This window comes from Rhinatrema bivittatum, chromosome 19 (genome assembly GCF_901001135.1).
Source record: "Rhinatrema bivittatum chromosome 19, aRhiBiv1.1, whole genome shotgun sequence".
Taxonomy (NCBI): domain Eukaryota; kingdom Metazoa; phylum Chordata; class Amphibia; order Gymnophiona; family Rhinatrematidae; genus Rhinatrema; species Rhinatrema bivittatum.
The window spans coordinates 41,125,982-41,151,996 of record NC_042633.1 but is presented as its reverse complement, the minus strand read 5'-3'; the positions used below and the strand labels follow the sequence as shown (position 1 = coordinate 41,151,996).

The window sequence follows — 26,015 nt, the reverse complement described above, 5'->3', positions numbered from 1 at the left end:
TGCACCCTTCAGCTGGAGGAGTATTTCAGGAGTGTTCCGTGATTGGGCTCCATCTCCAACTTATCTTGCGGTAAGAAACAGCCAGGTGGGGGGGCTCATGATAGCCGCCGCGCAGCTAACTTTAAAGCATGGGCTAGGGAGAGAGCCTTGTTTGGGTCTTAAAGTTCTCCACAGCTCTGCCTCCCACGGTGGGTGGGAGGGGGGGCCAGGTTATTCGTCCGAAGTGTAAAGCAGCCTTTCCATGCAGCCGGGTTGACCCCGGCCTCGATTTGGAAGACGTCCACAGATGGCTGCGCGGTATAAGGCGCGGAGCGAAGCTGCGCTGTTGGAACGGATCGCTATGCGCTTCTGGGTGCTGGATGCTTGAGTTGAGTTGCTGCATATTTTCGGTCTCATGCCTGGGTGGCCTTTTACTTTCAGCATAACCAGTTTCAAACACAATGTTTAATAAAAACCTGCTTGCGCATGTATAGTGCCGAGGACTTGCCCTGGTCAGGGAGGCTCCTTCCCTCCCCCTCATATTAACATTTTTCAAAGCAGAAACTGCTGGTTGAAATCTTCGTCCAGGTATTTTTTTTAAACGCTTTCTTGTACCCCTATCATTCCTCCGGATGTCTGCACTCTTCTAACCTAAATTCTGCCCAGGGCTTGGGGGCGGGGGCTCTCATAGATGTGTTTAGTTTTTGGGACTGCCTGTTTGGGCGGACACTCTCTTCTCTAGTTCAAGGGTTTCTCTACCCAGTACTGGGGATACAGGCAGCCAGCTGGCTTTCAGGATCTGCACAATGAATATGCATGAGAGAGATTTGCATGGATCTCACCATCTCATGTGCATTCATTGTAGAGATCCTGAAAACCCGACTGGCTGTGTCCCAGGAACTGGGTTGAGAACCATTGTTCTAAGGTACCTGAGTGGCCCTCTGATCTCACTGTCCATCAGTGACACTGTACATGCTATAAGAGGACCTGGGACCTTCAGCCAGTCCAGCGACCCGTTTGCTTGGGACAACTCTGGTTTGCCTTCCTAATGACAATCTTTGGTTCCTTTTCAGGCCAAAGCCCTCTCGTAGGCAATTCCAGAAGAGGTGGTTCCAGCATGAGGCGTGTCCTCAAACTATCCAGATTCCTCTGTTTTCACCTTTCTGCTTTTCCTTGCAAGCATGTTCCTACACTCAATGCACACGCGGGCAAGAAGTAAGGCCTGGCAGCAGGTGGAGCTCATGGACCAAACTCAGAACATCTCACCACTGTCACCACCGCTGCAAGCCAGGCACCCCCTGCAGGTTGTCTATCCCTACAGTTACCAATTCCTTCTCAATGAGCCGGACAAGTGCAAGGAGACCTCACCATTTCTTTTGCTGATCATAGCAAGGGTAAAGAATGTGGTTGCTAGGAATGCCATCAGAGAAACCTGGGGCAACGAGAGCGCCATTCCTGGGGTGTCCATTGCAAGGCTCTTTCTAGTCGGGATGGCGCCAAGCTTCCGTGGCCTTCTGCAGAACTTTCTCCAGGAGGAGAGCAGGATGTTTGGGGACATTATTCAGCAGGACTTCCTGGACACCTATCACAACTTGACCCTCAAGACCTTGATGGGAATGGAATGGGTGAGCAGGTACTGCCCCAATGCCAGATACGTTATGAAAGTGGACAGCGACATGTTCTTCAATGCAGACTACCTGGTGCACAGTCTCTTGAAGCCAGAGGAGCTGCCCAGGGAGCGCTACATCTCTGGCTTAATAGTGGCCAACACAGGCCCGCTGCGGAGCAAGGCATACAAGTGGTATGTGCCCAAGGAAATCTACCCCAATGACACCTACCCCCCGTACTGCGCTGGGCCAGGCTACGTCTTCTCAGCAGACATGGCTAAGAGGATCTATGATGTGGCCCAGGGCCTCAAGGTGGTCAACATGGAGGATGTCTTCATGGGGATCTGCCTCTATGAGCTGCAAATCCAGATCACAAAACCACCCGCTGGACTATTCAATGGGCACCACATAGCTTATGACAGGTGCAAGTTCAAGAAACTCATCATTGTGCACCACTACAGTGCAGAGCAGCTTCTCCAGCTCTGGCCCGACTTCCAGAACAACACTGCCTGCTCGTGAATAAGCCATGGGGCACCGGGCTCTATCCTTCTCAGCCCCACCTCACCCGAGACCTTGAAACACATGCAGGTATCTGCCAGGTCTCCTTGGTTAGTTATGAACTAAGCTAAGTTTGGTGCCAGTGCCTCCATGAAAATAGAAAACTCCTCTCCTTCCACCCACGCCCTAGCTGGGAGCTTTGTTTGGGGGGAGGTCAACAGGATCACCCATGGCAAGGAAAAATCATGAGGAAGGCTGGTAAAATCCAGACTGCAAGGTTACATCGCCCCATTCCCATGACTGCTGGAGCTGTGCTGCCACCTGGTGGTGAACTTTGAATTTTGTGTGCTTCCCTACTTTTATGGACTGTCCAAAGTTTGAAAGAGCAGTAGCAGTGACAACCGACTGCACTTTGTAAGGACAGGCTGCCGCCACCCTGGTTTTACCTCAACTGCGTGCTGGGACGCGCCACCTTAAGGAAGCCATGCAAGCATCTAGTGAATTTCCGCATTTGGACCATGTTTTAGCTGAACCAGAGCAGCTAGAAACTGTCTTGGGGGGGGGGGGGGGGAGATAAGGCCAGCCCCCTACTTCTTAGAAGGACCATCTCAGGCTTACTCTGGCAGGATCTGAGGCTTCCCTTCTCCTCCCATTATTGCTGGTCCGTTGTATAATATTGTAAGGATTTGCTTCCTGTTGTGCATTTTTATAATGTTACTGTAAGTTCAAATGCTATTAACCTTTTCTTTTTTCCTTCCTCTACCAGTTTAAGCATCCCTGTTTTTTGTAACTGCTGACTTCCACGCTATAGTTCCTGTTTGTATTTTTTATGCACCACTGTTTTACTGTAAACCAGCATGATATGATTTTATCATGAATGCCGGTATATAAAAACCTTAAATAAATAAAATAAGTTACATTGTTTTGTTTCTTGCTTACAGTGTTTCCTTGTAAAACTCTGTGGCTAGAGTGTATTTTCCCAATTTAACGCTGGTTGTATCCCTACCTCCATACACCGCATCGTCTGCGTGTCAAACCTGTACCCCGTGCTGATCACGTGACTCTCACGTGGAATGGCGGTATATTTATTTTATTTAAAACTTTTTTTCTATACCGTCAAGGTGGGTACTGCCACAACGGTTTACAGTAAGAAATGCTATTAACCTCTATCAGTTTACACAGGTGCCATAATGTTCGGTAACAGTTTTAATCAAACAATGAGGAACAGCAGAAAGTGACATCTATAACCCTCCTTCCTCATAATTATGAATAGAAAACACAAGAACATAAGATACATGCAACAATAATACAAGTTTACATTCTGTGCAGTAAAGCACAAAGCTCTTACCTGGAACTGGAGGTCTCCTTCCATGCACCCAACTCAAGCCTTGGCAGGGAGAACTTTGCCCCCTTCTGTGGTGCTGCACTTCACAGGGACCGGAGGCTGAATCATGAGAGAAACATCCGGGGCACCTTCTTAGCTTGGAGCCTCCCAATACTCTCTTATCCACTGCACAGAAGCATAAAGCCGATTATCAAGAGTCTCTTCTCCAACTCGGGTTGCCAACTGGCTCCAGATTTTCAGGACAGGCTGATCCGGTCCTGGCTGGGACTTATTCTCAATTCCCTATTGCATTCCCTAAGAAACCAGGACAGGATCAACTTGTCCTGAAAATCTGGAGCCAGTTGGTAACCTTAGCTCCAGCTGTAGAGGAGAGAACCTTTTTGAAAGGTAAGGCAGCTATAGATCGCAGTGTCTCCTGCATAAAATTTAAGCATGAAATTAATGTTGTGATAACTTTGAGCCAGATACCTTAGAAAAATGTAGGACCTGAATAAGCCTTGTATTCCTTTGAAGGGTCTCCATTCTTGAAGATGCTAAAATGCTGTTGGTAGCCACCGCAGCCGTAAAAGCTTCCACTTTCTGCATGGGACGAAGTGGACTCTGTCCTGTAAGCTCACGCCTCAATAAATTGGTTAAGTCTAGAAGGTGCCATGCACCTCTGTCATTTCCTGGAGTGTGCTGCTGATATAAGCCGGTCTTCTCGACTGATAGCTCCTTCTCTCAAACAATGGAGCATCCCTCCCGGGTCCTGCGGGCGGGGGAGAGGGGCTAAGTCAGTGCTTACACAGAAGCCATAAGGATTTGCTTGTTCAGGAAGAAAAAAACTCACCTTATCTCCATGACCCTGTTGACGTTTCAAAGACAACTAACGGCATCCTCATCCACTATCCATACACACCCCTTCTTCCCAGGATTACTTCGCCCAGTGTCCCCAGTGAGAACATAAGAAGTTGCCATACTGATCCAGACCGAGGGACCATCCAGCCCAGCACCCTGTCTCCAACAGTGGCCAATCCAGGCCACAAGTACCTGAACATTAAATACGTCCCATGCTACTGCTGCCTGTAATAGCAGTGGCTGTTCCCTATTGATTAATAGCAGGTAATGGACTTCTCCAGAAACTTATCCAAACCTTTTTTAAACCCAGCTCCACTAACTGCCCTAACCACATCCTCTGGCAACAAATTGCAGACATGTGCAGCAAACGCACGCATATGTATTTCTTAGAGAGAGTGGTGATTATTATTTATAAAGTTCCAACAGTGTACAAAATATAGTACCGACCTAGAGCAATGATTATTTATAAAGTTCCATCAGCATAAACAGTGCTGTACAGTCACAGCATGGTGATTAGTATTTACAAAACTCTGGACACAGAGCGGTGATTATTTATCAAGCCCACCACCGGCGACGTCAGCATTCGCCAACCGACGATGTCACACAGACGCAACGAGGGAGCACCTTTAATTACCGCACCAAACTGCACCCAGAGCGACAGAGAAACTTCACCAAGAAATGACGCGGGACAGCTCTTTCAAGGAACTCCATCCATCCGACCGACACGCTCATCAAATGAGCACACGGACCCTGCCACCACACCACTGGCAATACCACGGCCCTTTAGCTGTGCTTCGACCTGACCGGCATCCTGAACAATCAGCCGGCGCACATCTGCCCATGAAACTACAACACCAGACCCGGCAGCTCGCGCAATGGGCGCACGCCTATCAGGGGTAAAAGCCAAGGCCCTTCTTAGGCCCTAACCTCTAACGTGATCCAAGCGACCTACCCCTGACCCCTAGCGCCACCGCAGGGACCAGATCTCCCACTTGCGCTTATCCCCCCCCCAGCTCCGAATCGCTCTACCAGCCCCAACCCTAGCATAACCACGTTGATCATCACCTATCGCTTGCCAGATCCACCCTTCCTCCAACCACACCACAACCACTCACACCCCTCCCCATTCCTATCGCCCCCTGCACTCACTCTTGACATGATTACTCCTCAAGCCATCCCCATTCTTAAATATCATCATCGCAACCATAGAGCTCCGTCTACTCCTCTACATCCCATTATCTAAGAACACTGATCCCCATCATGACCTCTCCCTTCACCCAGTTCATGGGACTCGCCCTATTCTCCGTAATCCTCTTCAACGCACAATCCCTGGTGAAAAAGACCCACTTTCTTAATGACATCCTATCTGACTCTAAGCCTGACATCTGTGCTATCACAGAAACATGGTTAAAACATACTGACATAGCCCTAATTAACCAATTTCCCTCACACACCTACGACATATTCTCCATACCCAGACACAGAAAAAGAGGAGATGGTATACTCCTTGCAGCCAGAAGAGACCTCAAACACCACAAATGATAAACAGCCCCCCTAAATATGAAATAGGATTCCTTAAATTCTCTCAGCTCCAAATTTGCCTTATCTACACACCCCCTGGACTCCTTGAAAGTAACGCTTCCCCCTTATTGAATTCCTCATAGAAAACCTTGACCTTGAACTGCCTACCATCTTACTCGGTGACTTCAATCTCCACGTAGACACATGCCCACAATCACAATGCGAAGTCTTCATCACCTCCCTTAAAGCCATGGGTTTCAAACAAATCATAAACCAACCTACCCATAAAGCTGGACATACACTAGACCTTATCTTCACAAACTCAAACATCATTACCACCGAAACCTCGTCCTGTTCACCAGTCCCATGGTCTGACCACTCCCTTACAAACACCACCCTAGCTATAAAGAACACTTCACTCTCCACACACCTCAACACACCTTCAAATTCCATAGAATCTCCACTAGGGATGACCTCGTATCTGCCTGCTCTGACATCACACACAAATTGGAATTATCAAACCCTGAAGCCGCACTTGCCTCCTGGTACAACACCACTAACGATATCGCCAACAAACTCTGTCCTCTCACTACCAAAACAATAAATCCATCTCTCAACCACAAAAAAACCATGGTACTCCACTGAACTACAAAAACTAAAAAACGACCTATGAAATAAAGAAAGACAATGGCAAAAACACCCCTCTCCCTCTCTACGCGCAGCTTACAACTCCTCCATGCATACCTATAGGATGCCCATCACAAAAACTAAATGCGATTTCTATGCCCTTAAAATACAAAACGTCCAATATAATGCCAAAGCCCTCTTCTCAATCATATCTGACCTCACTAAAACTTCCCTGGCACACACAATCCACAGTCAATCCAAAAGCAAGTGCAACGACCTTGCCCTTTCCTTCCAAAACAAAATCTCCACTCTCACAGCTAAATTTCCCACTGCCATCTCCAACATCAATTACCTCACTACCACCATAACTGCCAGCCTCCACTCCTTTGAAATAACCTCCTCCTCCAAAATAGAAACCCTACTCAAAAAATTCAGTCCCTCCACCCACCCATCCGACTCTATTCCCACCAAGCTCCTACTAACCATTCCCAACGTAATAGCAAAACCCTTGTCAGAGATCATCAATTGCTCCCTCACACAAGGTTGTGTCCCCTCCATCCTAAAATAAGCAGTCATCAAACCCATACTCAAGAAACCCAACTTCGACCACTCTGACCTCTCCAATTTTAGACCTCAAACCTGCCTTTCCTAGCCAAAATCACAGAAAAATTCGTCAATCTCTGCCTTTCCGAATCCCTTGACAACCACAAAATACTGTCACCATCGCAATTTGGCTTCCGCAAATGCTACAACACAGAAACCCTTCTAATATCACTTACTGACTCCATACTTAAATGTATGGATAATGGTCACTCGTACCTCCTAGCTATGCTCAACATATCATCTGCCTTCGATACCATCAGCCACAAGATACTATTAAAATTACTCGCTGACATTGGTATCACAGGAACAGCACTACTCTGGCTAAAATCCTACCTTAAAAAGAGAATTTTCAAGGTCAAACTGGGAAACAAGGAATCCGATCCCATTACTCTAAACTGTGGTGTTCCCCAAGGATCTGCATTATCTTCTACCCTCTTTACCCTCTTTAACATCTACATGTTACCACTCTGCAATCTCTTGTCAAACCTAGGCATCACCCATTACCTATACGCAGACTATGTCCAAATACTCATCCCTATTATTGACTCCCTACCTAAGGCCCTTAAGATATGGGACAACTGCCTCACCTCAATCAAACACCTCCTCAAAACATGAACCTATCTCTAAACACCTCCAAAACTGAAATCCTCATTATATCTCCCTTCCCCCCCCCCCCCCTACTTCCCACAATATCTCCAATGCTTCACCCCCTCACATACCCTTCGCAATACAAGCCCGAAACCTAGGGGTCACATTCGACTCCCACCTGAACTTAAAAGCTTTCATTAAAGCTACTTTAAAAGACTGTTACTTCAAACTCCACGTACTAAAGAAATTAAAACCCCTCCTACATGCCTATGATTTTCGAACCGTGCTACAGACCACCATCTTCTCCAAAATTGACTATTGAATGCCCTCCTCCCAGACCTCCCAACCTCCACCATCAAACCCCTACAACTGCCTCAGAATGCAACAGCCAGAATACTCACCAACACTCAAAAGAAAGACCATATCACTCCCATACTAAAAGATCTGCACTGGCTCCCTTTCCATTCAAGAATCCAATACAAAACACTCTCCCTCATACACAAGACACTACACAATGAAGAATTACACTGGCTAGTGGCTACACGATTCCCTTCGCTTCCATGCATCCAACAGACCCACCAGATCTGCATACCAAGGAATTATCCACACACCCTCCCCCAAACTCGCTCACCTCTCCTCAACAAGAAATCGAGCTTTCTCAATAGCAAGACCATCTATCTGGAACACCAAACCTCCTGAACTCCACACAGAAGCATCCACACAGACTTTAAAAAAAAAAATTGAAAACATGGCTTTTCAAACAGGCGTTTGACTAACTTTATACAAGTACTCCAACAAGTATTCCCCTCTTATACCCCTTTCTACCCCTGGCCCCCCTCCCACTCCTAGCTTACCCTTCAAGCGTTACTGCGTCTTGCTTAACACTTACTATGCTCCGACTGTCCAAGACAATTTAATTATTTTAACTAATGTTCTGTTAAACATTGATGCTATTCCTTGTACATAGTTTTTCCACACCTAAGTTGACGCGCCGCTCCTACCACTATGTTGCGATCCCCCCTGTTGCTGCGCTACAGGAGGTATCTTACCTTCCTCCCGGAGGCCACTGCTAAGCCAGGGCCTCTCCTGTGCACCATCCGGGACTTGCTCCAGGGCCTGGGAGGCCTAGCGGTTCCTGAGGCCTGCCTGTGGCTTGCATGCATGCGTTTGGACTTCCTGTTTGGCGACGCCCTTCTCCTAGGGGCCGGCCCGCAGCTCTCTACCCCACTTATAGGGCCAGCGAGGGGCGGTCCTGGCAAACTCCTCCCAGGGAGTTGCCTACAACCTCCAGTACATAAGGACTTTCTTGTCACTTGCAACGGGCCTTCGGATTGAGTGCTACAGTTGCCTGTACAGCTTCCTCGATCCAGGTCTTCCATGGTCTACCTTGTTTTGATGGCGCCTTGTCCTGTCTTACCTTGATGTCTGCTACCTGATGTTACTGATGTCTGCCTGGATGTGTTACCTGATGTCTGATCCTGTGCCTGATCCAGTTCCTGCTTTTCCTTGATGTCCTGCCTCGTGCTGCCTGGAGTGCAGCGTTCCTTCCGCCTTGTCTTCCTGGTGCTCTCCCGCTCTCAGCGTGGTCCGCGACCAGCCTTCCTGGGCTGAGTAGGGTGCGTATGGGATGGGGTGGTCCGCGACTCAGTCCTGTGGGTGGGCTGAGTAGGGCGCCTTCAGGGACAGTGCCCATGTCTCCTTCCAGCCCTCATCTTCGATGTCTGCACCTGCCTTGTCTACGATGTCTTCAGTGTAAAGGACTCTGTCTGCCCTCGCCTCTGTCCGGCCTGCCGCCCATTGCCGTACCCAGCGGCAGGTCCGAAAGTGCCGGTAACAGTCTGAGGACCGTTCATCAATCAACTTCCAGTGTTGGTTGCCATGGGCATGCAGGTCCGGCTGAGGGTCAGACTCCGTGCCTGCTCCCCTGCTTCTGTACCCGCCTGGCTCTCCATGCCTGCCCAGCTCACCTCCCACGGTGTGGCTTGGGGCTCCTCCTTGAGTCCTGCCGTGGCCCAAGGGCTCACCACCCGCTTGAGACGACCACGCTCCGCGTGCGCTCGTAACACACTATATCACATTAATTTAATTATCTCTCCATTAAGTATATTTACTACCTCTGTCTATCCATACCACCCCAATTAACACCTTATTGGTCGTCAGGCTGACTTAGACAATTATTTAACCGTTTTCTGTTAACCATATATTCTACCAATTGTTCTATGTAAACGATATGTTACTTTATTTAATCACTGTTTCTTGTAAACCGATACGATGTGCAAACTGTTATCGATATATAAAAACTCATAAATAAATAAAGCTTAATCAGCATACCCAGCTTTGTACAATCATAGAGAAGTAATTTTTAATTTCAAAGCTCAGTCAGTGTACACAGCACTGTACACAGTGGTGATTATTTATAAAGCTCCTTCAGCATACACAGCACCGTACAGCCACAGAGCAGTGATTATTTACAAAGCTCCTTCAGCATACACAGCACCGTACAGCCACAGAGCAGTGATTATTTACAAAGCTCCTTCAGCATACACAGCAACAGAACCTGGGTGTTCCCAGTTCTTTTTGAGGAGATCCTAAAGAACCTGGTGAATAGGGATGGAGGTTATTTCCTTGGGAGCATCCAGGAATTGTAACAGCTCCATCATTTGATGCCTATCATCTTGCTCAGTCTGTAATTGGAAGGGAACCAATTCAGACATTTCCTTCACAAAATTTATGAAGGACAAGTCCTCTGGAAGAGAATGCTTCCTACTTTCAGTAGGGGAAGGTGGCGATGGTAAATCTTCGGTGTCTTGAGATGAATCTTCAGTCCAGGTGTCATAGGGATCAGCACCTGCCCCTGTAGGAACCTGAGACGGTTGGGACGATGGTATTCCTGAAGGTCCTAGTCTAGGATCTGAAGGCATCGAGGGAAGTACTGGAGGCACTGATGAAGGCATCGAGGGCATTGATGTATGGATCAGTGGTGCCGATGTGCGCATCGGTATCACTCCCGAGGGAGGCATGCGGAACGGTGTTTCCTCTCCCGATGACAGGGTAAGCGGGGAAGTCACCGGAGCCATCGGTGACCAAGGATCCTTCGGTGGAAAAGCAGCTATAAGTGCTTCCATCTTCAAGAGCAGCGGTGCCAATATTGCCGGAATGGGATCGGTGGACGGTTCCGCAACCGGCACCGATTTCGGCGCCGGGGTCTATGCATCGCCTTATCGATGGCTTCCTGAACCATCCAGTCCAGTTCTTCACGGAGACCTGGCGCAAGCAGCCCCGGCTCTGGAAGGGAAGAAGGAGGCAGAGGCATAGCCAGAGGGACCACCATTAAAGGCGGCGTCGTGGCTCCAGATACCCGTCCGGGTGAGGGTTGCCTCTGTGACCAGGTCGCAGAAAGGGTCGGTGCCATTTCTGGACGGGATTTCTTCGATGGTGGCTCGGACGATGATTTTCCTTCATCGATGGCCCGAGACGTACGGTGTCGATGCCAATGTTTTTCTCTACGATCCCCTCGGGTCATGAGGGGGAGTAGAGGTAGTCAAAGGCCGAGAAGTTGTCGACGCCGGATGGTCACCAGCCGGTGGCGGATACTGGCGCGAAGTGGACGGTGCCGGTTTAGACGAAGTCGATGCAATAGATGATGTCTGAGTCTGAGAATGGAAGAGAAGTTCCATTTTCTCCATTCTGGCCTTGCGACCTTTTGGTATCATTAAGGCACATTTGGTGCAAGTTAGGATATCATGCTCGCACCCGAGACACATTACACAGACTTTATGTGGGTCTGTTATAGACATGGTGCGAGTACAGTCTGGGCACAGACGGAACCCCGATGCCATGGCCTTTGAAAAATTTAGCCACGGTACAGTCGAGGGCCAGTAGGCTGCGAGGGCCAAACTCGACGGGAACCGACCGAAAACGTGTAAAGATTTACCGGAGTACCGTGGAGTCAAAAATTCAAAGGAGGGACACCTGTGGGATATTAAAGTTTTTAGTAATTCCGTGAGGAAAATTCGTGTCAGGAATCTCTGTGGAGCTCCTTAACCCGCGTTGCTACTGCTGCGTGAAAAAAAGAAGACTGAAGGGGACCCCTGCTGGCTGCAACTTTGGTGCTATGCTGGGCATGCCAAGTAAGTGCCAGTCAAAGTTCTGGAAACTTTGACAAAAGTGTTCCGTGATTGGACTCCGTCCTGTGATGTCACCCATATGTGAGGACTACCATCCTGCTTGTCCTGTGAGAATAATCTGAATTAATGTTTACACAGAAGGTGCGTCTCACTTTGTCAGTGCTTTGCACCCTTCAGCTGGAGGAGTATTTCAGGAGGGAAGATTGCCAGTCAACCTCTAGATCCCTCTGAAGGAGAACATCAGGAGCCAGCCTTCCAACCAGCTCCGATCCACTGGGACTCTGCTCCTTCCTGACCCTACTAGCAACTGGAGTTTGCAGCTGACACACAGCGGACAGTCACCCACACCTGGACCAGCCACCAAGGGAGCTGTGAGCTGCAGATATAGTAAGGAAAACAGTATGAGAGAAACTTCTCATATCATAGAGCTCCACAAATCTATCTTACTGAAAGACAGCTGTGGTGGTAGGGAGTGCTATCAGGGTGAGTGTGTTACTTGGGTTGGGATGGAGAAACAGTGTCAGAATATGTGAATGAGTTTGTGGAGGTTAGAGAAGAAGTGTCATGATGTATGTGTGTGGGGATGAGATAGGGAAGGGTAGTCATGCTCTGTGTGTGTGTGTGTGTGTGTGTGGGGGGGGGGGGGGGGTATTTGAAAGGGGTGTCATAGGAACATGCCATACTGGGTCAGACTGAGGGTCCATCAAGCCCAGCATCCTGTTTCCAACAGAGGCCAATCCAGGTCATAAGAACCTGGCAATTACCCAAACACTAAGAAGATCCCATGCTACTGATACAATTAATAGCAGTGGCTATTCCCTAAGTAAACTTAATTAATAGCAGGTAATGGACTTCTCCTCCAAGAATGTATCCAATCCTTTTTTAAAACACAGCTACACTAACTGCACTAACCACATCCTCTGGCAACAAATTCCAGAGCTTAATTGTGCGTTGAGTGAAAAAGAAATTTCTCTGATTAGTTTTAAATGTGCCCCATGCTAACTTCATGCAGTGCCCCCTAGTCCTTCTATTATCTGAAAGAGTAAGCAAGTGTTGCTTACCTGTAACAGGTCTTCTCACAGGACAGCAGGATGTCAGTCCTCACGTATGGGTAACATCACAGGATGGAGCCCTGTACAGAAAACTTTTCTGTCAAAGTTCCTACAAAGCTTTGACTGACATTGGCACACTGAGTGCCCTGAGCATGCTCTGTCTGCAATTATCCCTGTGAGCCTCAGGTGTCTTCCTCAGTCTCATCTTATAGCTAAAAGCGCAAGCGAAACTAAAATAAAGTAAAAACGTATACAGACCCAACTCCGCGGGGTGGCGGGTGGGTTTCGTGATGCATGCCACAGTGCCCGGCCTAGTCTATCCCCAGTGCCGAGATGGATGCCCTCGCTGTCGTGGATGGTGACTGATGACGGACTGTCAGCATGCCTGCACTGCTCCTGGCACTATGTAGTGTCTTAGGCTAAAACGGAGCTTTAATAAGAACCCAAAGCATGGGGCACAGTGTTTAGGCCAGGGCATTACGTGGCGGTGCTATGTCGGTGGTGGCCGAAGCGGCCACCACCGACATAGCATACGCCACGTATGAAAAAACGTCGATGACTAGGCCAGAGTAATGATGGCAGTGACGGAGCATTGACGGCGTCAGCATCTATGGGAACCTTAAATTTACTATGACTTATAATAAAGAAACTATCTCCTTCTTAGATATCCAAATTACACACAAAAATGGCATTTTTAGCACACACATTTACAGAAAAGCTACGGGCACGAATAAGCTCTTACACTGTAAGAGTTGTCATAACAGATCACTATTACAAAATCTCCCTTATTCACAATTCTTAAGGTTACGTAGGATGTGCGCTGGTGATTCTACTTTTAATATTAGAGTATCAGAAATGAAACAGAGATTTATTAACAGAGATTATCCAGCCAGATGTGTACAGAATGGGTATCTAAAAGCATGTGGAAAAAAATCGATCAGAACTTCTTAATAAAAAAAAAAGGAGAAAAAAACCTATGGATCGTATGGTTTGTCCAATGACCTACACATCAACGTCTCATAAGATCATAACCATTTTGAAAAAACACCGGCCATGAATACAAGTTTTACCAGTTTTTAAAGACAGAGAGTTACTAATTGCTAACAAAAGGGATAGAAATCTAAAAGATAGTATAGCTCCTTCTGCACTATCAATAAAATACATACAAGATATTAAGATATTTAAGATACGCACGTATCTTTTAAAATACGGCGTACTTTTGTTCGCACGCGTGCTGTTTTTTAAAATGTACCCCCCAGTGTCATTATTTTAATGCCATTTGACTTTGCTCTAGTTTGTTATTAAAATGTCAAGTTGCCCAGCACTTGTCAGAGCTTACTGACCTCTGGACTAGTTTTATTTTTATTTTTGTATGGCTTTTTTTTTTTTTAGAATAGTATTTTGCACATTGCACTTTTGTCTTCAGCAGTATCCATTCACAGGCTATTTTTACCTCAATAAGTATACACTGATTGAATATCTATGTATTACATTCATCCTTTCTGAATCCCTCACAGTATGCGGCGCCATCAGAGAATGGAACCGGGAGAGGCTTAAGCGCTACGTTATTCATTTAAGGTGTGATTTATCTATTTTTCAATTCCCCTTTTCTTCCCCTCTTTTTTTCTTTTTTTAATTTTGTATCTGACTAATATTTTTCGGTTTTACAGATACGTTTATAATGCGGATGTTGTTGGAATTAATTGTCGCTCAGTGTGCTCTCATTTAAGGTAATAATTTTACCTTTTCTTAAAAATACATATAGATCTCTTATTGTCCAACAATAATATTTTTAGATTGATGTTGCTCACATGCTCTTTTATTTAGTTTTTACTCAGTTATTTAGTCTGTATGTCATTTTTTATGTATGCTATATTGATTTCCACATGCTACATTGTTTTCTATATTTTTATGTATGTTCTAACTATTTATTCATTTTTTATGTGAGGTTCTTTTTGTTTTTTATTGCTTTTTAATATTAATATTTTATCTTTATTTTAAATGTGTGTTTTATTTATTCTGATTCATTTTCTGATTTTTAATGTATTTGTTTACTCATAGCCCCTGAGGCAGCCACTGGACCGTAGCTAAACTCGGCTTGAGTCGGGCATTTTTAACTAATCACATCCGTCTCCACCAATTAAAGATTTGGAAAAAGACTCTTGGGCATCTATTCTTTGTTGTTATCCTCACGGCGTTGTTTGATTGCCTACCTTGCTGTTTTCTGGGCCCTGCTTTTCTGATGGCAATCCTTGATTCCTTTTCAGATTGAAGGCCTTCTGTTGGTGCTTACAGAAGAGTTTGGTCCAGCATGAGGATTCTCCTCAAGGAACAATTCAGATACCTTAGGGTTTTCACTGCTCTGCTCTTCCTTGGCTCCATCTTACTGCTCGCGGTGCTTAACTGGACAAGAAGTGAGGCCTGGAAACAGGGCAAGCTCATGCACCTAACCCAACGCATCTCACAGCATCCCATAACCATGCTGCCATCACCACCACAAACCAGGCATCATCTACAAATTATCTATCCCTACAGTTACCAATTCCTTCTCAACGAGCCAGACAAGTGCAAAAAGTCACCATTTCTTCTCCTGCTGATCATATCAGAAGCCAGGGATGTGGTTTCTAGGAATGCCATCAGACAAACCTGGGGCAATGAGAGCACCGTTCCTGGGGTGTCCATTGCAAGGCTCTTTCTAGTTGGGATGGCGCCAGCCTTTGGTGGCCCTGTGCAGAACCTTCTCCAGGAGGAGAGCAGGATGTTTGGGGACATTATTCAGCAGGACTTCCTGGATACCTACTACAACCTGACCCTCAAGACCTTGATGGGCATGGAATGGGTGAGCAAGTACTGCCCCAATGCCAGATACGTCATGAAAGTGGACAGCGATACGTTCATCAATGTGGACTACCTGGTGCACAGCCTCTTGAAGCCGGAGGGACAGCCCAGGGAGCGCTACATCTCTGGCAAAATAATAGCCAACACGGGCCCGCTGCGGAGCAAGAAATACAAGTGGTATATGCCCAAGGAAATCTACCCCAATGACACCTACCCCCCGTACTGCGTTGGGCCAGGCTATGTTTTCTCAGTAGACATAGCTAAGAGGATCTATGATGTGGCCCAGGGCCTCACGGTAATCAACATGGAGGATGCGTTCATAGGAATCTGCTTGAGAGAGCTGCAAATCCAGATCACAGATCCACCCCCTGGACTATTCAATATCAACTGGATAGCTTACGACAGGTGCACGTTCAAGAAACTCATCATTGTGCATCACTACAGTGCAAAGCAGCTTCTAGAGCTCTGGCCCGACTTCCAGAACAACTCTGCCTGCTCCTGAACAAGCCATGGGGCACCGGGCTCTACCCTTCTCACTCCCACCTCAACCGAGACCTTGAAACACATGCAGGTATCTGCCAGGTGCCCTTGGTTAGTTATTAACTAAGCTTAGTTTGGTGCCAGTGCCTCCCATGCAGACAGAAGACACCAGTCTTCCCTCCCCCCTTCCCCCAGTGCTTTGTTTGCGGGGGCAACGGGGGAGCAATATGGGCAAAAATCCACGAAAGGACATCGCCACCTATCCCATGACTTTTTACTTTTCCTAGAAGCCTCTCATGAGGAACTTTGTCAAACGCCTTCTGAAAATCCAAGTATACTATATCTACCGGTTCACCTTTATCCACATGTTTATTAACCCCTTCAAAAAAGTGAAGCAGATTTGTTAGGCAAGACTTGCCCTGGGTAAAGCCATGCTGACTTTGTTCCATTAAACCATGTCTTTCTATATGTTCTGTGATTTTGATGTTTAGAACACTTTCCACTATTTTTCCTGGCACTGAAGTCAGGCTAACCGGTCTATAGTTACCCAGGATACCCCTGGAGCCCTTTTTAAATATTGGGGTTACATTTGCTATCCTCCAGTGTTCAAGTACAATGGATGATTTTAATGATAGGTTACAAATTTTTACTAATAGGTCTGAAATTTCATTTTTTAGTTCCTTCAGAACTCTGGGGTGTATACCATCTGGTCCAGGTGATTTACTACTCTTCAGTTTGTCAATCAGGCCTACCACATCTTCTAGGTTCACCGTGATTTGATTCAGTCCATCTGAATCATTACCCATGAAAACCTTCTCCAGTACAGGTACCTCCCCAACATCCTCTTCAGTAAACACCGAAGCAAAGAAATCATTTAATCTTTCCGCGATGGCCTTATCTTCTCTAAGTGCCCCTTTAACCCCTCGATCATCTAACGGTCCAACTGACTCCCTCACAGGCTTTCTGCTTCGGATATATTTTAAAAAGGTTTTTACTGTGAGTTTTTGCCTCAGCGGCCATCTTCTTTTCAAATTCTCTCTTAGCCTGTCTTATTAATGTCTTACATTTAACTTGCCAATGTTTATGCATTATCCTATTTTCTTCTGTTGGATCCTTCTTCCAATTTTTGAACGAAGATCTTTTGGCTAAAATAGCTTCTTTCACCTCCCCTTTTAACCATGCCGGTAATCATTTTGCCGCCTTTCCACCTTTCTTAATGTGTGGAATACATCTGGACTGTGCTTCTAGGATGGTATTTTTTAACAATGACCATGCCTCTTGCACATTTTTTACTTTTGTAGCTGCTCCTTTCAGTTTTTTTCTAACAATTTTTCTCATTTTATCAAAGTTTCCCTTTTGGAAGTTTAGCACGAGAGCCGTGGATTTGCATACTGTTCCTCTTCCAGTCATTAATTCAAATTTGATCATATTATGATCACTATTGCCAAGCGGCCCCACCACCATTACCTCTCTCACCAAGTCCTGCCCTACAGCTGCTGCAAAATTAAACCTCCCACTTAATTACAAGACTTGGCCCACATTTTGTCAACGCTTTGTGATTCACACTGGCTGCCATCTGAGATGAAACATATACAGAAACAGAGAAATGACGGCAGAAAAGGACAAAGGGTCCATCCAGTCTGCCTTGCAAGCTTTTGGTAGTTTCTGCTGTGTCATACAAGTTACCCCCATGCTTAGTTTCTCAAACCATTCAAAGTCAGGGCCCTTGTTGGTTGCTGTTTGAGTCCAATGGAGAAATTACTTACCTGATAATTTCGTTTTCCTTAGTGTAGACAGATGGACTCAGGACCCATGGGTATAGTGTATTTCTGCTAGCAGTTGGAGATGGATCAGATTTCAATCTGACGTTAGCCCCTAGTACATATACCCCTACAGGAAGTGCAGCTCTTCAGTATTCTCCTCGAAAAGCATTGTGGATATATGTGTGACTGACTGACTGATTAACTTAATAATTTGGTTAACTTGGATAACTTCATAACTTGGTTAAACGTTAAACTTGATTAACTTGAACTGGTTGATTGACTATAGCTGGAGACCGCCAGTGTACTCAACCGGAAAGCATCGACACCGGGCAGTGTGGATGCCCTAGGTAAATGAAAACATGGCTTACCCTTGAATCACTTGAAAGACCATGCGAGACGTCAGCCAAGGGTGGGATGCTGTGTCCATCTGTCTACACTAAGGAAAACGAAATTATCAGGTAAGTAATTTCTCCATTTCCTAGCGTGTAGCAGATGGACTCAGGAACAATGGGATGTATAAAAGCTACTCCCGAACCAGGTGGGAGGCTTCCCGTGACCCACTTAGTATTGCCGTTGCAAATGCCATGTCCTCCCTAGCCTGAACGTCCAGATGGTAGAATTTGGAGAAGGTATGGATGGAGGACCATGTAGCCGCCCTGCAGATCTCGGCAGGTCGCAGCATTCTAGTTTCTGCCCAGGATACTGCCTGGGCTCTGGTAGAATGGGCCTTGACCTGTAGAGGTGGTGGCTTGCCAGCTTCCACGTAGGCCGCCTTGATGACTTCCTTGATCCAGCGGGCGATGGTTGCCCGTGAAGCCGCTTCTCCTTGTCTCTTTCCGCTGTGAAGGACATTTCCAGGTATCTGGATAGGAGTCTGCCGAGGTTGAGGTGGTGTAGACTACGGACTTCTTCCAAATTCTTCAAGCCATCTGTCGTTGGTAGCGAGATGGTCTGGTTAAGATGGAAGTGTGAGACCACTTTGGGGAGGAAGGAGGGAACCGTGTGTAGTTGGATGGACCCCGGGGTGAGTCTGAGGAACGGCTCACGGCAGGACAGTGCTTGCAGTTCCGATATGTGGGGGGCTGAACACACCGCCAGCAAAAACACCGTCTTTAAGGTTAATAGGCGGAGGGACAGGCCTTGGAGGGGTCTGAAGGCGGTTCCCGCTAGGAAGTCCAAAACGAGATTGAGATTCTACAGAGGTACCGTCCACTTTAGTGGTGGGCGAATGTGTTTGACTCCTTTCAGGAAGCGTGACAAGTCCGGGTGAGAAGCTATGCTGTCGCCCTCACTCTTGGAGCCGTAGCATGACAATGCGGCCACCTGTACCTTGATGGAGTTGAGGGACAGACCCTTCTGTAGTCCGTTCTGTAAGAATTCCAGGATCACGGGAACTGTAAATGAGCGTGGCTTGATGTTGTGGTCTTCGCACCAGGCTTCAAATACTCTCCAGATCCTTCTGTACGTTAGTGATGTGGAGAACTTGCGTGCTCGGAGGAGAGTGTCGATTACTGCCCCCGAGTATCTGCTCTCTCAGGCGAGCCCTCTCAATGGCCAGACCATAAGAGAGAATTGAGCTGGGTCCTCGTGGAGGATCGGACCTTGTTGTAGCAGGTCCCTGTGTGGGTGCAGGGGTAGGGGTGCTGCGGACGACAGCCTCCATTCTCCTGGGTCTAGACTTTCCCTGCTGAGGAAGTCTGCCGTGACGTTGTCTTTCCCAGCGATGTGGACGGCGGAAATCTCCTGGAGGTTTGCTTCCGCCAACGCCATCAGGGGGTCTATTTCTAGGGACACCTGCTGGCTTCTGGTTCCCTCCTGCCAGTTGATGTAAGCCACTGTCGTGGCGTTGTCCGACATTACTCTGACCGGTTTCGAAGTCTGTGAGCGAACCGCAGGCAGGCTAGTCTGACTACCCGCGCTTCTAGGCGGTTGATGTTCCATCCTGCCTCTTCTGCATTCCACTGCCCTTGGGCGGTTAGCTCCTCGCAGTGTGCTCCCCATTCTCGTAGACTGGCATCTGTGGTGAGTAGGGTCCAGGTTGGGGAAGATAGTCTTGAGCCACGGCTCATGTGTCTGGCCTGCAGCCACCACCGTAGCTGGGTCTGAACTCTGCCCGGTAGTGATAGACGTACGGTGTATTTCTGGGACCGGGGGCTCCACCGTGATAGGAGTGAGCGCTGTAGGGGCCTTATGTGGGCTCGTGCCCATGGCACAACTTCCAGTGTGGATACCATCAGCCCAAGGACTTGCAGGTAATCCCATGCTGTGGGACGAGGATCGTTCAGCAAGGTTCGCAGCCGGTTCCACAATTTTGATCTCCTTGTGGGAGTCAGGCTGACCTTGTCCTCTTTGGTGTCGAATCGGACTCCTAGGTATTCCAGCGACTGTGAGGGCTGTAGGGAACTTTTGTTTGTGTTGACTACCCATCCTAGGCTTTCCAGTAGAGTTTTGACTCTGCTGGTTGCTTGGCGGCTTTCTTTCCTCTGGTGACTTTGCTCTGATCAGCCAATCGTCCAGGTAAGGGTGAACGAGGATTCCTTCCTTCCTGTGTTGCCGCCACCACCACTATTACCTTGGTGAACATCCGGGGTGCTGTGGCTAACCCGAAGGGTAGTGCCCGGAACTGGTAATGACGGTTTAGGACTTTGAAGCGTAGGTAGCGCTGATGTTCCTGATGAATGGGGATGTGCAGGTAGGCCTCCACAAGATCCAGGGATGTGAGAAAATCTCCTGGTTGTATTGCCCTTATAACGGATCGTAGGGTTTCCATGCGGAAGCGAGGGATCCTGAGGTGGCGGTTGACAGACTTGAGGTCCAGGATGGGCCTGAATGTTCCCTCTTTCTTGGGAACGATAAAATAAATGGAATAATGGCCAGTATTTATTTCCTGGGGAGGCACTGGGGTTATGGCCTCGAGTGCCAGTAGTCTGGACAGTGTAGCTTCCACTGCTGCCCTCTTGGAGGGGTCGTGGCAGGGGGACTCCACGAACTTGTCCGTAGGGGTTCGTAGGAAATCCAGGTAGTACCCCTCCCGAATGATGGCTAGGACCCACTTGTCCAAGGTTATTTCGACCCATCTGCGGTAGAATAGGGCTTGTCTGCCCCCTATGGCTTCTTCCCTTGGATGGGTCGGCTGAATCTCATTGTGGGGTGCGGCTGGGGCCATACCCGAGCTGGCTCCCCTCTTGTTGTGCTTGGTCCGAAAGGACTGGTTCCTGCCCGTAGGACGGGGCGCTTGATAGTTGCTCCTGTAAGAATTGAAGCGCTGCGAACTTCTGCCCCTGGAGGACCTGGGAAAGGGACGCTTGTTTCTCTTCGTCTTATCTTCCGGCAGTCGCGGCAATGGGGACTCGCCCCATTTGTCGGCCAGTTTCTCTAGTTTGCTGCCGAACAGGAGGGATCCTTTGAAGGGCATCCTTGTGAGGCGCATTTTGGAAGATGCTTCGGCCGACCAGCTTTGGAGCCAGAGTTGCCTCCTGGCAGCCACCGCAGGTGACCCTCCTCTGGTCGCTGTGCGTACTAGGTCGGAGGCAGCGTCAGCTAGGAATGATACTGCTGGTTCCATGTCTTCTCCCGGGGTGTTGTTCCTGGTATGTGATAAGCAGGCATGTGTCACCACGATGCAGCAGGCCGCAATTTGTAGAGACATAGCGGCAACGTCAAATGACTGTTTGAGGATGGACTCCAGATGTTGGTCATGTGCATCCTTGAGCGCAGCTCCTCCCTCCACTGGGATAGTGGTGCGCTTAAAGACCACGCAGGGGCATGCAAGATCTTTGGTTGCTGGGTCCAGGGGGTACAGGGCTGCCAAGGCTCGTCCCCCTTTGAATGCGGACTCCGGAGTATTCCATTCCAGGTCAATCAGCTGCTGTGCTGCTTATAACAGGGGGGAAATGGCGAGAAGTCTGTCGAAGACCCTTCAGCAAGAGGTTCGGTTTAGGTTCCCCCGAAGTATCTGTGCCCGGGATAGCTAGCTCCGTCAGACATTGATTGGCCAGGTCCGGGAGCTTGTCCTTTGTGAAGAAGCGTCTCATGGTTCAGTGAGGCTCTGTCCCCGGGGGGAGCTCCCCCTCTTCTAGGGGTTCGGCTTCCTCCTCAGAGAAGTCTGAGTCCCCATAGGTGGGGCTTCTGGGTAATGGGAGCCTGTGCCTAGGTCTTGAAGGGCCTGGGGCATGTGGGTCTTCCAGTGGAGCATGTGGCTGGTCAGCCAGATGTTCAGTTTGCATTTGAACAAAGGCGTGAATCCCCTTGAAGAACTCCACCAATGATATTGACGCTAGATCAAAGCCGAGGGGCGCTGGTTCCTTGGCGGTCCCCGTCTGTGGGGGGGTCCCCCAGGCTAGGTCCGGGGTGCCCCCTGAGGAGCAAGAACTCGGCCCTGGGTGGGACTGGCCCTGAGCTGGTTCTCCCAGGGCCTCCTCGCAATGCGTGCACAGGGCGTCAGCCTCCTTGCTTTGTGCAGCTTTCATGTGGCATGCTGGGCAGAGACCTTGCGCTTTAATTTAATGATCAATATATGTTCAATTAACAGTTCGATGTAATTTTGTTTTGTTTTCATTTTCCTTTTTGTGTTCCATTACCAGTTCGATGTAAAAATGTGTTATACTGTAAACCGGGGTGTAGGCTAACTGCTAAACCTCGGTATATAAAAGCTCCTAAATAAATAAATTTCTGTTCCTGGGGGTGCCATGGCTGTCGGCGCGTAAATCTTATGCTCTCCGGTGCACTTAAAATGAGCGTGTAAGTTGTGCACGCGGCTGTGCTGTAGATATGCGCTCGGCTCTGTGAGTGCAAGTTATGCGCGCGTAAGTCTATGCACACAAGTGCTTTGTGCACCTGACTCTGAGATGGGCGCTCGGAGGCGAACGGCGCGGCGAGTAGGCCAAGATGGCGACCCCCTTGGAGAGTCTCCACATGGGCAACTCTTGGAATAGCCGGGGCCTGACTCTGCTAGGGCGGATCAACCTGGTGGCACTGGTCCCGGTCGGTGACCTGTGATCCTCCTCTATCCTCGGAGACCGTATTCAAGTAGAAGATTTCTACCTTACCTTGTCTTCAGCGCTTCCCGGTTTCGTCCCAGGCGGTCTCCGGCTGCAGGGGGAGAGGGCAAATACCTTCACCGCCGCGCTCAAGGGTGCACCCGCTGCCTCTCAGCCTCGCCCAAAGGATCGGGGGCTAGGTCCTTGCCACGATTCCGCCGCCAGACCGAGGCTCACCTCCGAGGGACCACGGAAATCACCTTGGGAATCTCAACTAGGGCAGAGACCCGAGGGTATCACCGCAGGAGAGCGGGGCTAGTCTTCAGGTAGGTTTTCTTCTTTAAATTTTGGGTTTTTCTTTTTTGAATTTGATCTAACACTTGAGAGCGTGCAGATAGTCCCTAACTGCTATGGAGACGGAAAATACTGAAGAGCTGCACTTCCTGCAGGGGTATATGTACTAGGGGCTGACGTCAGATTGAAATCTGATCAGTCTCCAACTGCTAGCAGGAGTACACTATACCCATTGGTTCTGAGTCCATCTGCTACACGCTAGGAAATTACCCGTTACCTCTTGCCATTGAACCAGAGAGCAATGTTAAAGTTGTATCCAAAGTATCAGGCTTATTGGTTAAGGGTAGCAACAGCTGAATCAGCAAGTTACCTCCATGCTTATTTGCTTTCCCAGACTGTGCAAATTCAATGCCCTTGTTGGTTGCTGTCTGAATCTAATTTCCCTTTTCCCCCTGCTGTTGAAGCAGAAAGCACTGATGGAGTTGCATCAAGAATATGTAAGTTTATTGGTTAAGGGTAGTGACTGCCACACCAGCAAGTTACCCCCATGCACTCTTTCCTTCATTCCCATCCTTTAGCCTTAAGAGATCCACAGTGTTTATCCCATGCCCCTCTGAAATCTTTCACTGTTTTTGTCTTCACCACCTCCTCTGGAAGGGCCTTCCAGGCATCCACCACCCTCTCAATGAAGAAATATTTCCTGACGTTGGCTCAGAGTCATCCTCTCTGGTGTTTGATTATGTGACCCCTAGTTCTACTGATTTCTTTCCAACGGAGGTTTGTCATTTATTGTGCATCATTAAAACCTCTCAGGAATCTGAAGGTCTGTATCCTATCTCCCCTGCACCTCCTCTTCTCCAGGGTTATACATATTTAGGTCCTTCAGTCTCTCCTCATAAGTCCTTTGATGGAGACCTCCCACCATTTTGGTCACCCTTCTCTATACCGCCTCCATCCGGTCTCTGTCTCCTCTGAGATGAGGTCTCCAGAACTGAATCCAGTACTCCAGGTGAGGCCTCACCAAGGACCTGTACAAGCTACGAGGTAGCGTGCCTGGTCTTTAAAATGACAGCATGGAGAATTTATCTTGGATGAAGTATGTGTTTCCGGTTCATAATCCTTCAAGATCCTTGACAGCATCTTACAGAGCTCTGCTTTATTTTCTGTCATGTGATTCTTTTAATTTTGGGAATGTTTACTCTAGTAACAGGATACTAAAACTGTAATTAAATACAATTAGATGCATATCCTGCCACACGATAGAAATAAAACAGAACAATGGAGCAATTGGGGTTGGATGGAAAGTACTGAGCGATATTATAAATAGGAAAAAGAACAAGAGTTGTTCACATAAGAAAAAAACAAAAGAACAATAAATGAATAGAAAATTACATAAAAGTAAATATCCAAAAATACATAAGATAAAATATCACAAATTTAATGTCAATAAAAGCATAACTGCAATAAAAAAAACAAACAAACCATTAAACAAACACAGTGATGGAGCCAGTACACCCGACGTGGCCGTTTTTTGACCATGTGATTAAATGAATGATTGTCATCAGTTCCTATGAAGAGACCATAAATATCGATGTTCAAAGCTGTAAAATTATAACAAACACTACAGTGTTATAAGCGGGCACTACAGAGTGATAGCGATTTAGAAAAAACAGGCAAAAGAAATAAAGGTAAAGCTGTAGTCTTCATTGAAATGTTCATATCTTGCAACAGGTAGCAAGCAAGATATTGCATGAACATTGGCACATCATGCAGGATTCAGATGGCTTCTTATAGGTATGATGTCCCCACTAATACCGGTATATAAAAGTTTCTAAATAAAATAAATTATCTCCTACGCCAGAGGGCAAAATCTTAGCTGCCTGCCTGTTCATTCAGCATTAGATCCAGAGATGGGCCTTTCAGAGGTGCTGATGCCTTCACATCCAAAAACAATCTTTCCTTTGATTTCTCCAGCTACATTGCTCAGAAGGTTGGTCCATGTGATCCAGTGCCTTTCAGAGCTGTTGTGCATCAGTCAAACTAAAAGAGAATTGAGAAGGTTCCTGCAACTCAAAAGCTGCATGGAAAGGAACATGCTGGAAGCAGCCATAGTGGAGCACTGTAAAGCATATGAACATCCGTCTGAGGACCTGAGATTCTGTGTGCTGGTGGATGTGAGGTGGAGACCAGGATGCTGTTTTATTAAGAAAAGAGCAACGCTTCATTTTGCAATGAGAACTATTACTCCCCTGGGACTCAGTCTTGAATGGGACCTTTCTGTATTTTGAAATATTTTTATATTATTTCATATTTTTAGCATTCTTATTTTACGTATACCTATCACTCTGGTTTTATAGTTTTTAATTACTTTATTAATTACTTTTTAGATGTCTGGTATACTGTTATTTAGAATTTTAAATTATTTTAATTTACAATTGTTTTTCTCAAGGCATTAATTTTATATGGTATTATTTTCAATTTCCCTGTTTTAATGTAACTTTTTTTCACTTCCTATGTTAACTGGTTTCCAAAGGGGAAATAGGTACAATAAGACCTTGTCTTGAGCTTCAGTATATTAAAAGAACTTAAATAAATAAATAAAATAATTATTTATGAAAAGGCATTGTCTGAGTTTCTGGCCCTGGAACCACTGGCACTTGGAGCATTAGATATAGCTGTTGGGCTTATAGAATCTGTTGCAGCAAAACTGAGAATTAGCAGAGATACGGCCTTCTAAGTTGGCTTTATCAGTCTATGTAAAGTTTCACTTTTCGGCAGTTGATTTCGTAGGGGAAGCTCTCTTTTAGGGGCAGATGCAACACAGTGCGCACAGCCAAATGCACTGTTTAACCCACTGTCGGACACAGGTTAAATAGG

The 26,015-nt window shown here is 47.2% G+C and overlaps 2 protein-coding genes and 1 long non-coding RNA gene across 3 annotated transcripts; all 3 read left to right on the top strand.

Moving 5' to 3' along the window:
* Positions 1-1,064: 1,064 nt before the first annotated feature.
* LOC115081232 (beta-1,3-galactosyltransferase 2-like) lies at positions 1,065-2,882 on the top strand. Its single transcript, XM_029585774.1, has one exon. The coding sequence runs from the start codon at positions 1,161-1,163 to the stop codon at positions 2,103-2,105; it is 945 nt and encodes a 314-aa protein (XP_029441634.1). The 5' UTR covers positions 1,065-1,160; the 3' UTR covers positions 2,106-2,882.
* Positions 2,883-12,043: 9,161 nt separating this feature from the next.
* Positions 12,044-15,126, top strand: LOC115080720. The gene is made up of 4 exons (XR_003853639.1): positions 12,044-12,119; positions 14,302-14,362; positions 14,455-14,514; positions 15,052-15,126. It is a non-coding gene; the product is annotated as an uncharacterized LOC115080720 (long non-coding RNA).
* Positions 15,127-15,204: 78 nt separating this feature from the next.
* Positions 15,205-16,124, top strand: LOC115080405 (beta-1,3-galactosyltransferase 2-like). Its single transcript, XM_029584547.1, has one exon. It carries the CDS (start codon positions 15,225-15,227, stop codon positions 16,122-16,124), a length of 900 nt encoding a protein of 299 aa, XP_029440407.1. The 5' UTR covers positions 15,205-15,224.
* The last annotated feature ends 9,891 nt before the right edge of the window (positions 16,125-26,015 follow it).

Bases quoted from the DNA above. Each gene is read 5' to 3' on its own strand.
- LOC115080405 (XM_029584547.1), top strand. From the start codon at position 15,225: ATGCACCTAACCCAACGCATCTCACAGCATCCCATAACCATGCTGCCA.
- LOC115081232 (XM_029585774.1), top strand. From the start codon at position 1,161: ATGTTCCTACACTCAATGCACACGCGGGCAAGAAGTAAGGCCTGGCAG.